Genomic DNA, 24,185 nt, shown 5'->3' with positions numbered 1-24,185 from the left:
AGATTGGCTCTCCAGTGATAGCAAGCTGTGGAATCAGTGGGATCAAGTTTCATGCTGGTTTCATCTTGGAAGTAAATCATACACATCTTTCAAAATCAAGATAATTTTCCGCTAGAAATATCTAACTTTTATGTGGCTTTTTGCAGCAGTGTTTATTTTAAACTTAAAATCACACCAAAGAAAGGAATGCATTTTTAAAAATCATTATCAGAAAAAGCACACAGAAAGGGTGTGTTTGAAAGGAATCAGGGACATCTGTCACCATGAAGGTCGAGCTGTGCAGTTTTAGCAGGTAGAAGATCTACTCTGGACACGGGCGGCGCTATGCCAGGACTGATGGGAAGGATTTCCAGTTTCTTTTTTTTTTTTTTTTTTTTTGTTCTTTTTTTTCGGAGCTGGGGACCGAACCCAGGGCCTTGCGCTTCCTAGGTAAGCGCTCTACCACTGAGCTAAATCCCCAGCCCCGGATTTCCAGTTTCTTAATGCCAAATGTGAGTCTGCATTCCTTTCCAAAGGAACCCTCGGCAAATTAACTGGACTGTCCTGTCCAGAAGAAAACACAAGGAAGGACAGTTGGAAGAAATTCAAAAGAAAGGAACCCGTTTGCAGTCAAATTCCAGCAGGCCATCACGGGCGCTTCTCTGGCTGATATAATGGCCAAGAGGAATCAGAAACCAGAAGTTAGGAAAGCTCAGCGAGAACAGGCTATCAGAGCTGCCAAGGAAGCAAAAAAGGCTAAGCAGGTATCAAAGAAGACAGCAATGGCTGCTGCCAAGGCCCCCACAAAGACAACCACTAAACAATAGACCGTGAAGCCTGTGAAGGTCTCTGCTCCCCGAGTTGGTAGGAAATACTAATTTGGTAGATGAGAGTTTAAAAATAAAGATTTGTGGGGTTGGGGATTTAGCTCAGTGGTAGAGCACTTGCCTAGCAAGCGCAAGGCCCTGGGTTCGGTCCCCAGCTCCGAAAAAAAAAAAAAAAAAAAAAAAGAAAAGAAAAAAAAATAAAGATTTGTCTTTAACTCTAAAAAAAAGAAAAGAAAAGAAAAAAGGAAAAAGAAAGAAAGAAAAAGAAAGGAATCAGATGTTGGAGTAGTTACTGGGTTTGCGTTGGGTCAGATCTCCCCCTCGTCGATGTGCCTCCATCTTCCTTTCATGTCTCTGTTTCTTTTCTGTGAATAAACACTCTGACAGAAGCTCCTTAGCAGAGTGGGGTGGGTTTATTCCTGCTCACAGTTCTAGGTAACCGTTCCTTATTACAGGACAATCACAGATGCAGGAGCAGGCTCATCTGGTCACATTGCAACCACAGTCAACAATAGAGCAGCCGGATTCCTGGACTACAGACAACTTTTTCAACCTCATGGGTCAGCACAGAAAAGAAGCTCTGTAGAGGCTTTCTGTCACCCGTGGGCAAACAGTTTCAGGAAGGAGAGACATGGGTTATGGCTTCAGCATTTCCTTAGTACCAAGCCCCATACCTGACTCGTGTAAGGATTCATAGTCAGTGTTTCCCCCCTGGCAGGTCCCTCAGTCTTCCTCGGGAGAGAGGCTGCCCCTTTCTGTGTGCACTAATAAACACAGTCCCATCTGGTGAAGGTCGGACTCCTGTGTCTTTCTGTCTTCCATCTCTGTATTCTACTTAAAAAAGGTAACAGTCAAGAAGCAGAGAGCAAGGCATGCAGCTAGCACAGTCCAGAAATCTCAGCAAACGACACATAGGACCAGGCAAGACAAACTAAGGGACCAGCCAGTCAGATTCCAAGACCTTATGAATTTAACCCATGTCAGGCTTTCAGAGGGCGAACACACTCGAAGACAGAAGGTGCATCAGTAGGATGGGTGGGGGTGGGGATGCGGTGGAATTCCCACAGCTGAGTAAGACCCACAGGAGTCTGGACACAGTAGCCTGGCATATTAAGCTGTGTGCTGGCGAAGACTAAATCCTGCTTCATTTGTTTTAACTGTGGAATAAGGTAAACTTCAGTTTCTCTCTGTGTGACATTTTTCTTCACAGACGGAATCTTAAATGTAAATGTGGGTGTTGTGTGTGGTGGGAAGCATCTGTGTTATCTGAGAGCTTCAGTAACTAAGAGCAGCTGAAGCACAGAATGAGGACTTGAGCACTAGTGTGCTCTTGGGACAAGAGAGTGTCCACGGGACATTCACAAGTATGAAAACCTCAAGAGAGAGGCGAATCCTCAGTGAGAATTGGACATCCCAGGGGAGGGTAGGGGAGGAGACCCAGCAGTGATGGAAGTGGGTGGGAAGGTCCTGGGACTGCAGAGGGCTTTCTCCAATGGAGGTTGATGACAAAACCCCAGGGCAAAAGAAAAGACAGTGCTCTGACTATGAATAGCAAACAGTACACACAGACTGGTTAGCACTTGATAATAGCAGCTTACCAGATACTTTGGGGCTGTGACCGCACAGTGCTTTTCAGACCACCCTAGGATCACCTCAAGAGAGACAAGTAGGGGCCCATTCCAATATGTAACTTGAGGAGTGAAAGTTAAAGAACAGAGTTAGAGCTGTTCTGCTATTTAGACTTAGTGATTGCCTTTGTTACTATAGGAGTTCTCCATTGTGGAGTGCATTCAATGGGCTGGGTGCTTTCCCACGTACTTATGAGCTTCATTTTTAGAAGAAGCTACAATGTAGATTAAGTTTTTAATTTATATCACTTAATTAGGTAATTCTTTGAGTACACACACCCACACACACATCACACACACACATACACACACACACACACACACACACACACACACACACCACACATTAAACAATTAGCAGAAACAAAGGACTCATAAGGAACACGTGTGTGTACAAACTGCCAACACCAGGGAGTCCCACAGGGAACTCGGTGCTAACATAAAGGGCGGCAGGCCCCGCTGGTGCTCTGCTTGTACTGGATGAGGCTCCCTTCATCCCCACACAGCAGAGCCACATCCTTTGGAGAGAACACTGCTGCTCTGCTGTCTTAACGATTGCATGGAATCCCCTTCTACAAATGAGCTATAATCTATTCAGCCAGACCCCTTTAAGGAATGTTTGGATGGCTGCCAATCCTTTGCTTTTAAACCCCATTGTGCAAGGGATACCATGATTTCACAAATGGTCAACTGCCCAGACTCAGCTTCTCAAATCTGATTCCAGCATATCCCTCGACGTCCTCATGGGGTTTGCTTTTCCAGCTCCAATCCAAAGCAAGGCCATATTTTCTCTCTACAGACAACTAAAACAATACATCGCTGTCTGTGGACAGGAGCAAAACTGGGACCCAGCTGTCTCAGTAGGCCAAACAATGAACATACTGTCATATGTAAAACAGTGCCCTCTTTTCACCGATTTCTAACAGTGTAATTGCCGTGCGATGGAGTTATTTTTATTTTATGATATAGTAAATATCTTTTCAATTTCTCATTTTAGCAAGCTGGGGAAATGAATAGAGTACTCAGTAAAGTGCTCGCCTTGTAAGTCTGAAGACCTGAGTTCACTCTCTAATACACATATTAATAAAGCAAAACAGCTGGGTGGGGCTAGAGCTGCCTTTAATCCCAACACTCGATGGGCAGATGCGGGCAGATCTCTGTGTGCCTGAGGCCAGCCTGGTCTACAGAGAGTATTCCAGGACAGCAGTGGCTACAAAATACACCATGAAGATTGAGAGGGAGAGGGAGAGGGAGAGGGGGAGGGGGAGGGGGAGGGGGAGGGGGAGGGGGAGGAGGAAGAGGAGGGGGGAGGAGGGGGGAGGAGGGGGAGGAGGAGGAGGAGGAGGAGGTAGAGAAAAAAGAGAAGAGAAGAGAAGAGAAGAGAAGAGAAGAGAAGAGAAGAGAAGAGAAGAGAAGAGAAGAGAAGAGAAGAGAAGAGAAGATCCAAGCATGGTAGTGCACACTTCCAATCCCGGCACTGGCAAGATGGAGCCAGGCAAATCCCTGGGGCTAAATGGCCAGTCTAATGCTCTGACCAGGCCAACTGGTGTTGCCATTGGCAGGAGTCAGGGGCAGCATTTCTATACTCATGTCCTCAGGCCCCGCTCACCTGCACACAATCAAGGTTCAGGGTCCTCTCTCCCATGTGCTGCTGCTTCTAAGAGATTGGCCAGCTCATGGAATGACAAAGAGGGCACATATGTGTAATATGTAAGCGGTGTTGATTGCTTTCCTGGGTGTGTACCCACGAAGAGTTCTCCAGCAGAGTGCAAACTGGTGCACAGGGCTCATCATGTGGTACAGCCCTGGACTTCACCCATCCGGCTGATTAAAACCATCTGTGTGTTTTAATTGGCATCTCAGCACTGTGCGTGCACCCAGGCATTTCTGGATGTTTATGGACTGGTGCTGTTTCTGTAAACCATGCATTCTTACCCCGTTTAACTTTCTATTGAGTAATTGAAGCACTTTTTTCCCTCTTGGCCACTTTTGGTCATAGATACTGGGAAGACTACTTTTTTATCTGGGAACAGTCAACCACCCCGACCCCTCATGATATTTTTTTCGTCTTTACTTTGACACATGCTATTTCTTCTTTTGTATAAAATGTTTCAGAAAATCTATGTGTCCAAATTAACTAATTAATTGCATCTTTTATGACTTGAAGTTTACAAGCTATTTCAAAAAAAACCTTTTGTGTTGAAGTTTATGAGAAGGAAGTTTTCTCAAGTATCACACAATACACAGGAAAAGGAAAAGTTACTTGAAACAATGTATTTCTAGGTACGATTAGTCTCAGTGGGTGTCTGTGCTTGCTTTGTACAAGCTGCTTTTGCTTCATGAAGAAAACTGAAATGGGTCTGGGAGGTAGTGGTGCACACTTTTAATCCCAGCACATTGGAGATAGAGGCAGGAGGAGCTCTTCCAGTTTAAGGCCAATCTGACCTATGTAATGAATTTCAGGACAGCCAGGGATGTCATTGAAGGACCTCATGTCAAAAAAACAAAAAACAAAAAAGGAGAAAGGGAGGGTATGTGGGGAGGGAAAAGGAAGACCAGGAATGGTGTAGCCACACACTTCATTAGAAATGAGGTTTGCTGGAGCTTCCTAATAGGGAATATGGGGATGAGATGGTGAGGAGGGTGGAACTGAGGTTGAGTCATTCATTACCAGTGCAATTCATGAGTTCTAGTCATTCATTAGCAATGGAAGACAGTCTTGTCTCGGGTCCTTACCATTAACCACACGAGGGAGCCTGGCTCAGGTTGTGACCTAACTCAGGGACTGTGAAGACAGGAGTCAGTGTTTCCAACCTCCTGCTGACCCAAGGAACTCAATCCCAAGTGGCTGTGATGGATGAACCGGTCAGTCACAGGCTCTCCCTTATCCACAGTCCCAGGGAGAGCTCTCCAGGCTGCTCCATAGGCCACCCAATGCTGCCCTTGGCAGAGCACAGGGTCAGCTCTCCTGCTCTCCTGCCCTCAGGGCAGGCTCACCTCTACTCTAGAGTCCAGAGCCAGCTCCCAAGTGCTGCTCAGTCAAGGCTCTGGGTCCACTCTCCCAAGAGCTACAGCCTGGGAGGGACTGGGTGTGTCTCAGGGCGCGAAACAAAATAATTGGGACTAAGGAAAGGAAGAGATGGCAGAAGAATTGGTAACTGACGAAGGACTCTGTAAATATTTGTAAATAATTTTAAAAAATTTGTGTATGAGTGTTTGTGTGTGTGTGTGTGTGTGTGTGTGTGTGTGTGTGTGTGTGCGTGCACGTGCACATGTGTATATGTAGTACCCACGGAAGCCAGAAAAGGCCACTGGATCCTGGGGCTAGAGTTACTGATGACTGTAAGTCACCATGCGTGCTGGGTAACCTTGGTCCTCTGCAAGAGCAGCAATGGCTCTTTGTTACTGAGTCATCTCTCCAGACCCTGATAGGGAAGATTTTGAAAAACTGTTTTAAACATGGTGGTAGGCACCATTCAACACATGTGCAAACACTTCCAAATCTTATAGTTGTCTTAACTGTCAAGAATTATTAAAATGGACACATGTTTAAAGAATAATTTTTATTTAAAAATCCTAAGTTCTGAGAGGAGCAAAGGAGAATCCTTTCTGTTCCTCGCCAAACAACATCAACAATAAAAAGCTCCCAACTCTTGATTCGTTTTGTGAAAACATAGGAGAGAGCGACTTGATGGGGCATTACATTGTACCTTAATGAAAAATGTCCAGCCGGGACAAGAGGCAACCAGCTCTCCCCAGACTGCCATCGTCCTTGCCTCCTGTGCACATAGCACTCTCCAGCTGAGGTCCCTTTCAAAAGATGGGAATCGTCTGCCCCGTCTTCCTGTCAGGGCAGGTCCCCAGGTGGGACCCTGAGGAAGGGACCTGAAACTTCCAAAGAACGGAGGAACTTGTGCCACTTGATGCAAGCAAAGACAGTTTCTACCTGCCTGAGATTTTTATTACAAAGGTTGTTCAACTGGACAATTACAACTCGAGAATTGCCCAGAAATCCAAGCGTCCTCCTCCTTGCCAGAGTACAGTCTCTAAACACGACCACCACTGTCTGCTAGGTCATCTCTGAGAGTGCTGTCTCACCCAGATGAATACTTGGCCTAGGTAGGCTGTGACTCAGATGGTGAATAATGTGGTTCTCAACTATCCTATTTCTGCGACCCTTTAATATCGTTCCTTGAATTGTGGTGACCCCCTAATCATAAAACTATTTCTGGTGCTACTTCATAACTGTAATTTTCCTGCTGTTATGAATCCTAATCTAAGTATCTGTGTTTTCTGATGGTCTTAGGTGACCCCTGTGACTTGAACCCCAAAGGGGAACGACCTACAGGTTGAGAGCTGCTGATGTAGAAGAATGAGAGCTGGGCCTGTCAGGAGGGGCTCTGAGGGGTTTCCTGGGAGGAAGCCACCTAAGGGTCCAGGGTTGAGGACCTAGTGCTCTGCACAGAGGAACCCACCACACCCAGTCCAACAGTCTCTCAGAGAATTCCAGGGTCTGTCCAGTTTAGGCTGGATCTCAGAGGGCTGTGAGTGAGAAAGGGAGAGGCCCTGTTATAAAAACTGAAGGCCTTAGGAGCACAGTGTCCTTACTGAGCTCTTAGAATGTTCGTTGTCATGGCTCAGTGCTGGGTTCCTGCGTCCACGGCCCTGTCTGTCCATGCTCGTGGCCTCAGTCATTTTAGACTCCTAGGTCTGTGCAATGGTTGTCTCACCATTGCTAGCTGTGCTGAGAGAGCAGAGACTGGGCTGACAGATGAGGCGATTGAGGATGCAGAGCCACTTTGAGGCCTTTGGGCATCCATAGAGGCGATACCGGAAGAGGGGGCTCTGCCTTGTCACTGGTGACAGTGAAGCATGCCGGTGAGGCACCTGAAGGAGTAACAAATTTGACAGAAGGGACAGGAACTCCCAGCGCCCAATCCTATGGAGGCCACTTAGAGGCAGACTATGACCAGCACACAGTGGTCCAGCATGTAAGGACCCCATTAGGACACATGACCTTCTTGGCCCTGAGGTGGGCCCTATTACCCAGTGCTTCCTGGGGCCTTGGAATGCCACAGGGCCAATTTCCCTATGTGAAGAAGATGCAGAAAAATCTACGAGGTCATCTTTCACAAACAGCTATTTTATTCTCAGAGTCGGATAAACACATTGAGAAGACATATATTCTCCACTAAGAGTGAGGCGAGAACTTGTGCCAAGAGGAGGTGTGTGATGTGACCCTGGTCGGCAAAAGGGCTCTGGTCTTTACCAGCTTTGGACTGGTTTTCAACCTCCACCAGGAAGAGTGATGCCTTTGAGGTGCTCTCTTGCCACCTGGCATCTCTTCATTTGCTTTCATCCTTCCACAGCTGACCTGGAAGGTGACAGCTCTCACAGCGCTCCCTTCTGCAGGTCCGTGTCCACACGTGGGTCCACTTCAATACTGGGACTGCAGAGATGCAGCATCCGGCATCCTCTAGTGATCTTCTAAAAGGCAATGACACATGTGAGAGGGACTCTGGGACCTCTGCTGGACAGGGCATCTCTCCAGCTGTGGTCACCCTGTTCCAAACTGCTCTCCAAGCTTCTCGGAACCTCTTCCCCTCATCTCCTAGCCCCCACCCCATACCACCCTCTCCTCCCTCAGCATCTCCTTCTCTTCCTTCTCCAACTTCATCCTCCTACATTGGTTAGTATCCTGCTGTCTCTTTCTAGTTGAATGTATTTTAGTATTCCCATGAGCAGGATGAACATGGGAGTTACTGTCGGCAATGACAGATGTGCTGGTAGCTTAGACTTAACCATCGTCCCACGGTGTTTTAGACCTAGCTTCCCCGTGCATCGTCCCATAGACATACACACTATGATAACCTGCCAGTTGACTCAGACACGAGCAAAATAGATACAAATTCAGCAATGTACCTGGGCAGTGTTGGATGCTTGCTCTCTGGATTCCTTCCATGTTCTTCATTTCTGGGGAACAACTCTGTTGTGCCCCAGGGGAGGTTTTTTTCTGGACGGAATGCAGCAACACAGGTTCATCAGGCCATTTCGGATGTTCTTGAGCCACCCCCTAAATCTTTTGGGCCAGGGCCTGCTTGCGACAGGCTTAACCTCTGCTGAGTCACTGGATTTGTCTTCTGTGCTTTCAGTGTTGATGGTCTTCTTGCCTCTGCTGTGCACTGAAGAAAAGCAGGGGTCACTAATAGAAATTCTGTGGGTTAGCTCCACTGTGGGTGCTATCTGACGTGGCCTGCAGAGAAGACCGCCAGGCCAACTGGCCCTCTTGACTAATCGATGACTAGGAGTCTGGCCGAGGTCAGAACCTTGACTATCGGAGGATGACCCGAGCCATCTAGGCTCGCTTCCTCGACTTCTGAGCCCTCGCACTGAAGTAGCAGGGTAATCAAGGGTCGGGAATGGGGTCATGCATGGATGAGGCCGGGTTGGGTTGTCACACTCCTGAAGAGCCTGCTTTTCCAATAGGTAATAACAAGCCATACTTTGGTTGAATTTCTTCTGATCGAGGGAGTCTTTAACCTCTTGGGCTTCAAATCCAATGTCCTGCATTGCTCTAAGAATGGCTGGGTCTGGCCTGAGGGGGATGAGTTCCTTACAAGGTTGTGGGAACCCCTCTGAGTCTATCTTAAGCCAGGGATGAGTCAAAAGATCAGGAATTGTGGGCCTCTGCTGGGAGTTCACTTTCAATAAAAGACTCAGCAGGTCTTGTAGCTCTTCTGACAGGCCAGGTGGGACAACGTACGTCCCTAACACAATTTGCCTTCGGAGTAGCGGTATGCTGGCAGCCTCAAATGGGACCTTTCCAACTGTCATATAATACAGAATTACTCCTAGGGCCCACACGTCGACCTTGGGGCCCTCATAAAATTTCCCGAGTAACAGCTCAGGAGCAGAAAATGCATAAGTCCCATAGGGCGTTCTCAACTTTTGCCCAGGCCGCACTTGAGTGGCAGAACCAAAATCAATGATTTTAATTCTTCCCTTGGTATCGACTAACAGATTATCGGGTTTAAGGTCCCGGTGTATAATGCCTTCTTCATGGCAGTATCCCACAGCACTTAATAATTGTCTGAATATGCCCCGTGCTTCATCCTCCTGCAGATGGCCAGCCTCTTTGATGTGAGAATAAAGCTGGTTCCCCTTGGCCAACTCCATGATGAGGTATGTTATCTTTTCAGTGTCAATGACTTGTATGAGAGATACAATATTTGGGTGGTTGATCCTCATCATGATTTCTACCTCAGATGTGACCTGCTGGCACCACTGTTGTCTCTTGAGGAGCATTTTGACAGCCACGGGGGTACCTGTGAGGCGGTGCACGGCCAACTTCACGGCCGCGTGGAAACCATGGCCGATGGTATTCAAAACCAAATATTGAGAGCAGAAACTCTCTGTGCAAGAGCTGCCCTGAGATCGGAGCCTTTCTGACTCCCGTTTGCTCCCGAAGCTCATTGGAGGTAACAGAGTATAAATGCTACCTAAGAGGAAGGAAAAAGAAATAAAGGGAAGAAAGAAAGCTAAGATGGAAAGTAAAGTAGTGAAAAATAAGAAAAACAGAAAACTAAAACCAACCAAAACAACAACAGAAACCCTCAAAAGTAAAACAACGCACAAAGCCAAGGAAATCCTAAGTAAAAAACTACATACTAGTCACTAGGAGGGAGGAGCACAGCTCAGCCACACTAAGATCAACATCACTGATTGTGTAAGAAAAAGAATGTACAATGAAATGAACGATTAAAGAAATTAAAACTATTAACAGTTAGAAAACCCAAGCTACAGAAAATGAAATAAAACAAAATCAACCTCCAAACAAGCAAAACTACATAAAAGCTAAATACCTAGAGATTAAAACAAAATAGAACGCACTCATCAAAACTCCTAGAATATAGAAAGTAATAAAGAGACAACTCTAAGGGAACGTCCCAGTGAACAATTGGGATTAATTGAGATAGGGGTCTTCAAAGGGTTTTTCTCACAAGTCATGCATGGCTAAGGAATGTATGGCTAAGAAATATATATGTATATGTTCACCATCTTGGGCCATTAGGGAGATGAAAACTAAAACTAGTTTGAGACTTCATCTTATTCTAATCAGAATGGCAAAGGCAACAATGCTGGGGTGGATGTGGGGGATGGAGACCCTCATGCACAGTCCGTGGGAGGATATAAACTGAGGTGGCCACTGTAGAGTGTGGGGGTTCCTCAGAAAACTAGGTGTGCCACCTGATACAGCTACGCCATTCCTGGGATATACTCAAGGAACAATATTTCCTGCTGCAAAGACACTTGTTCATCCATGTTCACTACTGTTTCATTTGTTCACGGTGCAGGGAATGTAGACAGCCAAGGTATCCGTCCAGCTGATGAATGACTAATTCGAGTGTGGTACCTACACACAGTGGAATGTCATTCAGATGTAAAAGAAACTGAAATTATCAAGTTTCCAACTAAATGCTTGGAGCTAGACAAGGTTACACTAAGTGAGCTCACCCAGACTCAAAATAACAAACACAGCATGTTCTTACTCATATGCACATCCTTGCAAGAAGTCTTCAGATTTAATAGTACAACTCTCATATCTCAGAGAAAGTTCTTGGTGCAATTGCACAGAAACTCATAGCTGCTAAAAGACTGGAGAATACCTGTTGACAAAGTGCTCAGGCAAAACAGGTGTGGGGGGTGTGTCCACATTCCCTCCCTCCCTCCCTCCATGGCTCAGGGACTATAATGGAAAACAAGGGCAGAGACATTGTAAGATTCTGGGGTTGGGAAGAGACGTATCAAAATATCTTCTCAACACAAGACCACCTCATTCATAAACTCCCAACAGCTGTGACTGCCTGCATCAGATCTCCACAAAATCAAGCAGTCCTGCATGACTAACCCAGAGTGGGAACATTGACAGTTGACGACACATAGGGAAGAGAGTCATTCCCCACACTCAGGAACACAGGACACCAGGTTATTAAAAAACCATGAATTTGTGGGTTGTGGCAGGTGACTGTGAAGATGGATGTGGGAGGAGTTGGTGAAGGATGCAGGGAGTGAAGAGGATCCAAATACATTCAATGGAAGATGAAATTCTCCAAGAATTTATATAACATTTACAAACCACAAATAATCACAAACTCAAATCCCCAGTTAGAGTAAAAACAGCAATAACCAAAACTCCCATGCATAAAGAATCCTATGAGAGGTACCCAAATCCCATGGGGGAGACAGCTGGACTCTCAGAAGTGAGGAGAATTCTGGGAGCATGGGGGAGGCCACCACTTCTCCTCACGTTCCTGGCAGAAGAGGAACCTGCCTAGAGCCCTGTGCACCCAGGATCCTAGGAGCAGTCAGGCAGTCTCTCCCTGTGCAAGAATTGAAAGCCATTCACAAGGGGCGAAGACACACTAGAGAGCAGTTCTAAGACCATCAGTTCTGCTCCAAGGGTCCTGCCTGAAGCCCTCAGGACACACCAACCCAGGAGCAGTCTGTGATAGAACCCTTTCAGTTCCTGCCTCCAACCAGAGCTGAGCCAGTCCCAAAGCTCTCTGTACCCAGAAATGACCGTGTGAAAGCCAGTCTCCAGGATTGCTGATACACAGGCTTACAGGAGGGTCAAGCCACTGTTATCGTCAGCAAGACCAGATAACACCAGAGACAACCAGATGGCAACTGAAAATTGCAGCAACCTAAGGATAATAGGGATGGAAGAGAGAAAGATTCCCAACTTAAAGGGCCAGTAAATATCTTCAAAAAATAATTGAAGGTAACATCCCTAACCTAAAATAAAAGATGCCCATAAACATCCAGGAAGCCTAGAGAACTCCAAATAGATTGGACCACAAAAGAAACACCAAATGCACAAAACAAAGACAGAATATTAAAAGCAGTAAGGGTAAAAGGTCACGTAACATATAAAGGCAGACCTATCAGAATTGCCGCAGACTCCTCACCAGAGACCTTGAAAGCCAGAAGATCCTGGGCAGATGTCAAACAGACCCTAAGAGAACACAAATGCCAGACCAGGTTACTGTATCCAGCAAACTTCTCAACTACGATAGCTGGAGAAAAGAAGATATTACATGGCAAAACCAAATTTACACAATATCTTTCCACAAATCCATCCCTAAAAAGGATAACAGATGGAAAACTCCAACACAAGGAGCGAAACGACCCCTTAGAAAAAGGAAGAACGTAATCCCCTTGCAACACACACAAAAGAGAGCCACACAAACATAATTCCACCTCTCGCAACGAAAGCAACAGGGGACAGCAATCACTGTTCCTTAATATCTCGTACCAGCAATGGACTCAATTCCCCAATAAAAAGACGTAGTCCAACAGACTGGACATGTAAAAGACGACCCAGAATTTTGCTGCATAGAGGAAACATACCTCAGTGTCAAAGACAGCCTCTACCTCAGAGTAAAAGTCTGGAAAACAATTTTCCAAGCACATGGTCCCAAGGAACAAGCTGGAGTCGCCATTCTAACGTCTAACAAAATTGACTTTCAACCAAAAGTTATCAAAAAACTTTCATATTCATCAATGGAAAAATCCACCAAGATGAACTCTCAATCCTGAATATCTCTGCTTCAAATGCAAGGGCACCTATATTCATAAAAGTATACTTAGTCAAGCTCAAAGCACACATTGCACCTCACACAATAATCATGGGAGACTTCAACACCCCACTCTCATCAATGGACAGATCATGGAAACAGAAACTAAACAGAGACATAGCTAGTCTGACAGAAGTTTAGGAACCAAATGGATTTAACATATTTATAGAATATTTCATCGTAAAACAAAAGAATATACCTTCTTCTCAGTACCTCAAGGTACCTTCCCCCAAACTGACCATATAATTAGTCACAAAACAGGTCTCAACAGATACAAGAAGATTGAAACCGACACTAGCACAAAATTCTCCAAATTGTAAACATAAGAAAAACAAAAGAATTAAAAAAAAATCAACAACTCTGAAAGCCAAAAACAATCCAAGCAAAGAAAACCAGAAAATAAAATCAGAAGCATAAAAGGTTAAAACTCAAATAATCCCTGGGTCATGATGGTCCATACCTTTCCTCCCAGCACTCAGGAGGCAGAGGCAGGAAGATCTCTGAGTTTGAGGCCTGCCTGGTCTATAGAGAAAGTTCCAGGGTACTCAGGGCTAAGCAGAAAAACCTAACCTTAGGAAAATAAACAACGAAAAAACCCAAACCCAAGTCCAAACCCAAACCCAAACCCAAACCCTCCAATATCCCCAGGCTAGGGAGATAGTTCAGTAGTTAACTAGCAAAACTCAAGGGAAAATGTTCTGATCTTTAAAACTAATATAAAAACTGTCAACTGTATAATTTTAATTTTGGATTATGAAGTAGATCAAAGACCTCAACATAAAATCAGACACACTAAATGTAATACAAATAGTATTGAGAACTCATTGGTTCAGGAGACAACTTCCTGAACACAACACCAATGGCTCAGATACTAAGATCAACAATGGGACCTCATGAAACTGAAATCTTCTGAAGTGTAGAGGACACTGTCTTTAGGACAAAACAACAGCCTAAAGAGTGTGGAAAGATCTGCATGATCCTACATCTGACAGAGGGCTAATATCCAAAATACATAAAGGAGCCAAGAAGTTAGACATTGTGAATGCAAACAACCCAATTGAAAAGGGGCACAGAGCCAGAGAATTCTCAAGTGAGGAATCTCTAAAGGCTGAGAAGCACTTAAAGAAAAGTTCAACGTACTTAGTCATCAACAAAATACAAATCAAAATGACTCTGAAATTCCATTTTACACCCATCAGAATGTGTAAGATCTAAAACTCAAGTGACATCACATGCTGTTGAGGATATGGAGCAAGAAGAACACTCTTCCATTGTTGCTGGGAGTACCAACTTGCACAACCACTCTGGAAATCAAATTGGCCGTTTCTTAGAAAATCGGGAATAGTTCTAACTCAAGACCCACCTATACCACTCCCAGGCATATATCCAAAAGATGTTTCACCATACCACAGGCAACTTCCTCAACTGTATTCATAACAGCCTTATTCATAACAGCCAGAAACGTGAAACAACCCAGATGTCCCTCAATGAAGAATGGATAAGAAAATGTGGTTCATTTACACAATGGAATATTACTCAGCTATTAAAAGGAGGACACTGTGAAACTTGAACGCCAATGATTAGAAACTGAACATGTCATCCGGAGTGACGTAACCCAGACCCAGAAGGACAAACCTAGTATGTATACACTTATAAATGGATATTAGCTACAAAGTGCAGGATAACCATGCTATAATCAACAGACCCAAAAAAGCTAAATAAGGATGACTCAAGGCAGGATACTTGAATCTCATTCAAAAGGGAAATTCAAAAAGTTGAGTGGAGGGAGGGAACTGATGGGGAGAGGATTGGGGAGAAGAACAGGGCAGGGCACAGAGGAAGGAGAAAGGAGAAGGCTGGGTTTGGGCAATGCATCTCTGGCATGAAGGAGACTGGGGGTGGGAGGCTCCAGGGAGTCTCTTAGAGTGATGCTAGCTGAGCCTACTAGCAGCTGGGGTTGGAGAGACTGACATACCCATGTCCTGTAGGTAGAAAGGATTTTCACTAGGGGAAGGGGGACACTAACCAACCCACAAAACCTTCAACCCAAAACTTGTCTTACTTATAAGATGTTTAGGGATAAAGGTGGAGCAGAGATTGAAGGAAAGTCCAACTAATGATCAGCCCAACTTGAGACCCAGCCCATGGGACAGAGCATTGTTAATTATATTCTATGACTTGCACACAGGACTTAATATGTCTTCTGCTCCTAACAATTGGAGCAGAGCTTGTCTCTTACTCTGTTGCCTGCCTTCGGATCCCTTTCCCCTACATGGGCTGTTTTTTCTGGCCTCAGTGGGTGAGGATAAACTAAGTCCTGCTAGGAATTGATGTTTCAGGGCAGAGTTATACCCAAGGGGTTGCCCACTTCTTCTCTGAGAAGGGAAGGGAATTATAGGAAGAGGGGCATGTGAGCTGGGAGTAGGAGGAGAGGAGAGAGGGAGAGGGTATGATTGGGATGTAAAGTGAATAAACAAATAAACTTAAACCAAAATATGCTTACCTTAGAAACAATGGCCAAGCTGACTGCCGGCCTCAAAACTTTTCCTCACACAGGTGTTCTCACACCTACAACTAGTGCACCAACAGGGCACAACAGACACTCACACACAGTTGGGCACACACACACACCCACACTCACAGATGCACCCACAGTCACCACCAAGTATACCAACACACACACACACACACACACACACACACACACACACACACAAAAGCAACCGTCCACACAAACACTGACCTAGACACACATACACAAGCTACACACAAATCAATCAAATGCAAAATCCACACACTGCTCACTAGATCCACCAAAATCACCAAAGTCTCCACTCCACCACTCCTCTAAACGCACTCAAGGAAATCCAGGCCTGGCTACAGCTTAACATCTGTTGGCTGGACCGCCTCACAGTCGCTCCTCATGAGGTCACAATAGGACCTGTCCTTGCATGGTTGGGAAGGACTCCAAGGCTCTGGCTTAGGTTGGCTATGGGGAGCCTTTAGGCTTTTAGAAATCAAAGCCTGCAGGATGGTTTGCTGTCCTTAGTTCTCTGTTTGAAGGCTTGCTGTGCCTCCTGCTTTAAAATCCTTATGTCTACCTTCCATAGGTCCCTTTTGCATTTCAACTATGGGTTTAAGAATAAACTACAGATACATATATATATATTAATTATATACACACACACGCGTGTGTGTGTGTGTGTGTGTGTGTGTGTGTGTGTGTGTGTGTGTGTGTAATCTTCTCTTTAAGACGGAGGTGGCTGCTGCCTTTCTGACATTACTCTATCCACTTTAATACCTGTCGCCAGCCATCTTACATTATTACAGAAGACCTTTCTCATGCCCAGCTAATCATTAACTGCATATCGCACTAAGTTGTGTGGTCTGTTGTTCCTGGAAATTACCCTAACCTGTGCCCTCCTTTAGGGCCAATCATAGTTAAGGTCAGTTAGAATTGCTTTGTATGCTAGCAACAATAACCTTGGACCCGAACCAACCACCCAACTGCCTGGGAAGACTTTCGGCACCTGTGTATGAGCTCTTAGTTGCTAAGAGCTTCTGTGGTTTTGCCTTTCATACTGCAGTCCTTGGAAATAGGGTTGCAGTCTCTACTCCCCTGTGTGACATGTGTCCCTGACCAATCAGTCCCAGGATATATGTTCCATAAACTGTCCCTGCTTGACTGAAATGGCTGTCTGGTTTGTGGAGTGATTCCTGCACCCCAACACTGCTCATGAGACATAATAAAGAAACTTATTACTACCTGTAGGGTGACAGGAAGATGCCTTCCTCACAGCTTCCAAGGCCTTTGATTCTCATCTGCCCTGCAAAGTGTGAAGACCTGATTTTGAACCCATGCGAAAGTTGAGCACACACCTGTAATATCTGAGCTTTTAGGAAGCAGGAAAAGCAGGAGAAACAGAAATTTGCCTGGGAGCTTGTCGTTCAGGCAGCCTGCCATGTGCAACATCAAACCACACACCTAGTTCCAAACAAGGTAAGATAAGGTCTGACAAAAATGTCCTCTAACCTCCACACACATGGTGGGACACATCCATAACAGTGTACATACAAGATTGCTTCATTCTTTTCTCTTCTCTTCTCTTCTCTTCTCTTCTCTTCTCTTCTCTTCTCTTCTCTTCTCTTCTCTTCTCTTCTCTTCTCTTCTCTTCTCTCTCTCCCTCTCTCTCTCTCTCTCTCTCTCTCTCACACACACACACACACACACACACACACACACACACACACACACAAACACACACATACCACACCACACACATTCCCACCCTTTATTACAAACACACAAACTTACACTCACACGGACACACAGAATGGGTGAGTATACGCAACACTATACAAAAACAACAACACAAACACTCTTTAGGAACTATGATTTTCTAGTAAAACTTTCCTTCAAAGTTGAGGAAGAAAACTAAGAAACTCCCACAGATGAAGACCGATTTAAAGGATTTCAGAATCTCAAGAAGAAATAAAGAACAGGTGATCCCCGGACAATCCCCAAAGGCAAGGTGAACTTCTGCTTCCTCCAAGATGTGAGAGATGCCATGTTATATGACCACAAACAGCAGTGCCACCGAGGCTCATGTACACAGACATCTCCTTCATTGACATCAGTAACTGAAGAAGTTGGTCAGGGCTGTCAAAATAGCAGTAATACAGTTCACATAGGATTGGTAGTATTTTAGCATTTTCGGTATGATCTCCATGGTAACAAAGAAAAAAAGAACCAAGCCCCAGATTAACAGAAAGGAAGAGAAAGTCAAGCATTTCATTACAAAATACCCAACACAGCACAAAAGGCAATAATCAGGGAAGAGAGAAAAAGCTGTAAGGCTAATGAAGAATACAGGAATGCTTCTTTGGTGGCTAGTGCATATTATCTCTGTCTCTCTCTCTCTGTCTCTCTCTCTCGCTTGCTCTTGCTCTCACTCTTGCTCTCTCTCTCTTGTTCTGTCTTTCTCTCCATCCATCTCTCTCTCTCTCTCTCCATCCTTCCATCCCTCCCGTCCCCCTCTTTACACACACAGGTTGGCAGGTTTTTGTAGAAAACCAAGTCCATCCTGAGTGTAGGGCTCACTTTAAATATTAAGGTCCAATGATGGAACAGGCGTGTATGAGGACAAGGAGCTCTGTGCAACCTGGAACAAGAGTGGTTATGCTGACACAGTTAAAATAAACTCTCAATCACAGTCTGTGACAGCCAGGTCACAGGACTCAGGCTGCTGTGTTATTTGTGAGCACCCAGTGCAGCCAGAAGCTAACTATTGAGCACTGACTGGCCCAAACCCCAAAAGGGTCTCTGTTTTTCAGAGTGCTGGGGGCAGTGCAGTGTGTAGCACTTTCCTTCTGAAGACTCTTCTGGGGTTTTGAGTCCCCTGTAGAGGACCCTCATGGCTGCAGACACTAAGCCTGGGAGGAAAGATCCTCATCTGTAGAGTTCATTGAAAGGCCTGAGAGCAGAAAAGGAAAGAAACAGCAAAATGTGCCCCTTCTGCTCACTGTGGTTCAGTTTCTGCCTTTGCAGCTGAGCTCAGGTGCCCTGGAGTCCTCCCTAGCCTGAGTCAGTGATCTCAAGTTCAAGTCCCAGCCTCCTGGTTTGTAGTATCAAACCCAGCACAGTGTCAAGCCATGGGAGATGTGAACACTATCTAGGCCTTGCTGTTTGCATCTGAGTGGTGCTGTTGAGCACCAGAAGAAGCAAGGGCTACAAGGTCATGTAGAGTACTGACAGGCACTGGGCTACTAGTGACTATTAAGTCACCCTTCACCCCCACCAAGGTGTTCAGGGACATGCAGCCTTGAGCTAACCTTCCTCCCAACCTCGATTTTCTGATCCCTCTAGCTCTATATTTTGGTTCTGCAACACCTCCTAGCCTCTCCTCAGACAGTTGTATCTCTGAAAGAGAAGGTAAATTGCCCTTCACCAACCCCTCCTTTGAAAGATGTCCTTTCTAATACACAGTGGCACCGCAGAGACTGGAACAGAAAGAGACCGCCCTTCACGGTGGCATGGTCAGAGCAACAGGGTTTGCTGGTTCCCTGAGCAGCAGCCCTGAGTCCGTGTGAGCACTGGATCCTGGAGACCTGCATTCAGAAGGAAGATGGGACGGAACGAGTTAGACTCTTTGGCATGCTCTCCATCCTGTCCTTAATTCACCCAGTGCCACAGGACAATCAGAGACACATTACTGACTTGTATTAGACCTTTATATGTTGTTTCCAGTTAGAAAGGAGACATTTGTGTTGTCTCAAGCATTCTGCAAGCACTGGTTGACTTAATGTACCATTGGTCAGGAAGGTGGTGTGGTGCACAGCCAAAAGCCTAAGTACCCAGTCCCCAAGCCTGCAGTATCCTGTGGAACTGGGAATGTCCCCATTCTGCTGTGCTGGCACAGGCCACTCACAGGTCTAGAAGGGCAGAAAAACATCCACTAGGTTCACAACATAGAGGGTAGGTGCTCAAGTGTCCTCTCTACCCCACACCTCCTGATTCCTTGGCCACAGCATGGGCTGAAAACAAGAAACACCCTAAGTTGCTAACATGGCATCCAGAGGGTTCTTCCCACGGATACGACATCTACTGGCCTCATGCTTACTATCGTGCCTATTGGAGTGGACAAGCCAGAGTGCCTTACAGCATTTACATCTGCATACCATGCTCTGCCTTTCCATACTCCAGGACCTGTAACTCTTCTGAGTCCTCAGTTCACTTCCCTGAGATGTGGCCTTGGTGTTCCTTCTACACAGGCACTGGCCCTGTTGTGAAAGTAGCTAAAAGACCAGACCACAGTTGACTGTAACACAGAGGGTAGTCATGCCCAAGCCTATCATACCCTGACTGCACAAGCCGCCTTTAAAAATCTCTTCACTCATTTTGGTGTTTCTATATACATGTGTGCATGGCAGGCATGTGTGTAGAGTGAGGTGTGCATGCATGTGTGCATATAGGTACAAATGTCACGTGTGATGTGCACAGTGTATATATGTCTGTGATATATGTAATGTGCATGCACATCTGACACGTGATGTGTATGATGTGTGGGTTTAGGAATATGGAAGATATATATATGTATATATATATATATTTGTATAGTGTGTGTGTGTGTGTGTGTGCATGCGTGAGTTTGTGTATGTGTGTTGTGCACTGTGAACATCTGATGGGGTCCTTTTCTTCTCATACTAGCTGGCCTGCTGCAGAAAGGAAACAGGTCTCCCCAGGAGAGTCTAAGCATCCAGCCGTCCAGGGATGGGCCTGCACATGAACATAGTCTGGCCAGAAACGCCCTCTAAGCTCTTAATAAAGAACATTCTCATTCCAGAAGAAGCAAGAGAAAACTGAAAAGAAGCCAGACAGCAAACTGAGCTTCCACCACAGAAAATTCTTATATGGGAAAGCTCCCAATTCCCTGAGAGTGAGATGTTTACGACCCCACTGCCTGCTCTGGAAGCAAACCCACTCCCCTGCTGAAAATTGGGGCCTTCCTGTAATCTCCTACCCTGAAGACAGGCAGAGGGAGAGTGGCTGGGATCAGGATGTAACCTGAATAAAGAATACATTCTGGGAATTTAAAAAGTTAGTCTGGAAGTTGGAAAAATTGCTCAGTGGTTAGGAGCACTGAATGCTCTATCAGAGGTCCAGAGTTCAAATCCCAGCAACTATATGGGGGCTCACAAATATCTCAAATGAGACCTGATGCTGTATCTGGTGTTTCTAAAGACAGCTACATTGTACTTACATATAACAAATAAATAAACAAACAAACAAATGAATTACCTGGTCTTAATTTTAGAGCAAGGAGTAAAATGTCCTGAGATTAAATTCAAATGCATGTCATGGACTGCCTGGATCTTTCAGATCTGTAGGAAACATCTCAAGGAAGAACAAGAGAGGCTGGAGAAGGATGGGGAAGGGTCTGATCCGTGCAGCTCCTCAGTGTCCACTAGCACAGCACTTGCCCTTGGGAGATGACGTCTTTCACTCTTCCAGACTGTTGCACCAATCAGAATTACATGCTCTGTGGATGAACCTGTGAAAGAGGACAGTTGCTCTTGGGCCACTATGGAGGCTCCTGGCCTCTCAGCAAGCTCACTGCTGACTTTTGAGGTCTCTGGAGGGTGAGCAAAATGAAGACACACAGGGTAGCCTCAGGTTGAGTCAGCCAGGCCCAGGGGGCTCAGTGGTGTCTCTTAGATTCCCAGGCCTTCCCTGAGATTGAACACTCTACACAGTGTAAGAGGATTAGGGGCTGACCAGGAAATGCAGTTGCTCAGGTGGCTGACTCTGTAGGAGGGAAATAAATCACAGTGGGAAGCTTCAGGACAGTCAGGTGACCTGAGCCCTCCACAGAGTCTAAGTCCAGACTCACAGACATTCATCTGTCCACAAGTCTCCTAAACGCAGGCCTTGTCTGACCTGCAGTCCAGAGCACTGTATTATACAGTATCCCTTAGAGAGAGGACAAACTTTCAAAGTTAGGCCTCTTCTGTGTCACACTGAGACTGGGTCTGTAGCACAGTGGATGCTGATGGGGACTGGCCACAACTGGCATTCTATCCCACCAAAAGCAAAAAAGAAGTAAGAAGGAAAGAAGGAGAGAGAGAGAGAGAGAGAGAGAGAGAGAGAGAGAGAGAGAGAGAGAGAGAGAGAGAGAGAAGGAAGAAAGAAAGATACAAAGAAACAAAGATATAAGAAGACTCAAGGAAGGAAGAAAGAAATAACCCATCTATCTCACTCCCTGCAATCCTGGTTTTCACCATAATGGGGCACGGATGTGACCTTCTTCCTACAAATGAAAGCTGACTTCCCTCAGGGAGATAGATAGATAGATAGATAGATAGATAGATAGATAGATAGATAGATAGATGGATGGTTGATGGATGGATGGGTGAATAGATAGATAGATAGAGATATAGAGATACAGAGATAGAGAAGTGATTTGACTTAATCAGTTTCTTCCAGTCCTATCAGAGCAAAGTCACCTTCGACATGGCTGGTGCAATTGCTTGTTCTTCATTTCTGCTTTCTTTGGCTGTTCCTTCATGGCAGCCCCCTTAGAATCTGCTCATCTCAATAAAGCCCCATCTGTGGAATGTATATCTTCTCAGTAAGGAGCTGAGGCATTCTTGGAATGAGCTCCCAAAATCCCCTCTGGGGAAGATAACAGTGTTCTCTACTTCAGACAGCAGCTGCATGAAGCAAACACACACCTGTCTGAACATTCCAGCTTGGGTGCACGTCATAGTGCACCTACCCCAGGGTCCCTGCCAGTTACACATTCCACAGGGTCACTACTACAAGATCCCATCCCAAGGGCTCTTGCCCCATTGCTCCTACCCCAGGGACCCTGGCCCACTGAACCAACCTCAGGGATCCTGTTCCATTGTACCCACCATGCTGCACCTTCTTGAGAGTACCTACTGTCCTGAGGTCACTTTTTATAAAATCTAATGCAAAGATCTTGCCAGTAAGACCACATTGTCTTTGGTGGCACCAAGTAGATAATAGCAGGACTTCATCACCTTCCCTTTCTCAATCCCTTCTCACAGTTGGACATGTGGAAGCAAAGTAACTGGCAGCAGAATACAGAATATTCACCCAGAATATCACCACCCCTAGAATTCTCATGAGATGTGCTGCTATGACTATGATACAGGGGTGGCAGGTAGGCTTTGATATTGAACAAGCCTAGGCTGGTGCCTCTGCTCACATGTGTGCCAGCAGCTTAGCTTAAGTCTACATGTCGTAAACTCTGAGAGGAGGAAGGAGATCTTCCTACATAGAGGCTGTTCTCTGAACCTGTGTTGGCCAAGGTCAAGCCAGAGTGTTTGAACATGCCAGTTCCAGTCCCTGAGGGTTTTCTGCCTGCCTGGTGTTTGTCGTGCTTTATGTCTGGTGAGGTGAAGATGTGGTCCATGCTAGGAATATCTTTGAAGACAACTGCCCTGGGTTCCCATGCTAAAATTCAATTCAGGACTGACAGGGACCTAAATACCAACAAGACCGTGCCAGGACCATGAGTTCAAAAACCAAAAGCAAATGGGACCTTGATGTCCTCCTTTGCTGCTCTGAAAAGACTCACGACACACAATTCTCCTGCACATCCAATGCCCCTTGGGAAAATCCTCTGTCAAGCGCAGGTGATGCCTCATGAGAGTGAACTGTCAGGGTAGGACAAGACACTTGGGACTACTGTCCTGAACTCACCAGTCTCAGATGAATGGGCTTTGAAAAGTTTTCAGAACACAGGATAGGGGTGTGTAAGCAAGTGCAGGTAATCCTTGGGAAATACATAGTTCCTGAGGAGGTTCTGAGAGCTGTTGGATCCACTCCTGGAGAAGACAGCATTGTGTTCAGTGGGTAACAGAGCAGGAGCCTGCTGATGCTATTCACAGTATTGCAAGGGAGCGGTAACAATGCCCTTAGGAGCAGGATGTCCTAGCACTCTCAGATCAAGCAGACAGGCTAGCGCCAATTAGGGCCATATCCCAAGAGAATGCCGCTCATGTAGCAAGCTTCAATGTCTGGAGGCAGAAGAAGGGAACATGGACATTGTTTGAGTTAGGGGTTTACTGCTGAGAAGAGACACACCACAACAAATGCAGCTCTTATAAGGACAACATTAATGAACACAGGATTGCAGGTTCAGAAACTCAGTCCATTATCTTCAAGCTGGGAGCATGGCAGCATCCAGGCAGGCATGGTGCCAGAGAGACTGAGAGTTCTACATCTTCATCTGAAGGCTGCTTGGGGAAGATTGGCTTGCATGTGCATAGGAAAAGGGTCTTAAAGCCATGCCAATGTGACCCACCTACTTTAACAAGGCAAAGTCTCCTAATAATGATACTCTAGAGCTAAGCATATACAATCACAGACATCTCCAAGGAGGGTGGCACTGTTCTATTAGAGAGAAGCATCAGCTCCCATTAATATATTGAGGTCAACCGTGGATAGGGCACAGAGCCCTCCACACATCCTGGAACTCATGGAGGCATCCTATGAAAGAGCTTTTTCCCAGAAGCACACATGTGTGTCAAGGCCTCCTTTCCAGCCAGTCCCTAGGGAATCTCCAGTGCTAAACTCTGTCTCTTCC

At 45.7% G+C, this 24,185-nt stretch overlaps 1 protein-coding gene across 3 annotated transcripts; it reads right to left on the bottom strand.

Annotated features, from left to right (window-relative positions):
• Positions 1-7,561: 7,561 nt before the first annotated feature.
• Positions 7,562-21,163, bottom strand: Smok2a (sperm motility kinase 2A). Of its 3 annotated transcripts, XM_063282890.1 has the most exons (4): positions 20,870-21,163; positions 15,575-19,179; positions 8,357-9,933; positions 7,562-7,921 (listed from the first exon to the last, which is right to left on the bottom strand). In XM_063282890.1, exon 3 carries the CDS (start codon positions 9,905-9,907, stop codon positions 8,402-8,404), a length of 1,506 nt encoding a protein of 501 aa, XP_063138960.1. In that variant the 5' UTR covers positions 9,908-9,933; positions 15,575-19,179; positions 20,870-21,163; the 3' UTR covers positions 7,562-7,921; positions 8,357-8,401.
• Positions 21,164-24,185: the final 3,022 nt, after the last annotated feature.

The sequence above is a fragment of the Rattus norvegicus genome, chromosome 1 (genome assembly GCF_036323735.1).
Source record: "Rattus norvegicus strain BN/NHsdMcwi chromosome 1, GRCr8, whole genome shotgun sequence".
In the NCBI taxonomy this organism is placed as follows: domain Eukaryota; kingdom Metazoa; phylum Chordata; class Mammalia; order Rodentia; family Muridae; genus Rattus; species Rattus norvegicus.
Note: the sequence above shows the minus strand (reverse complement) of the source record. Positions and strands in the feature narration are given on the sequence as shown.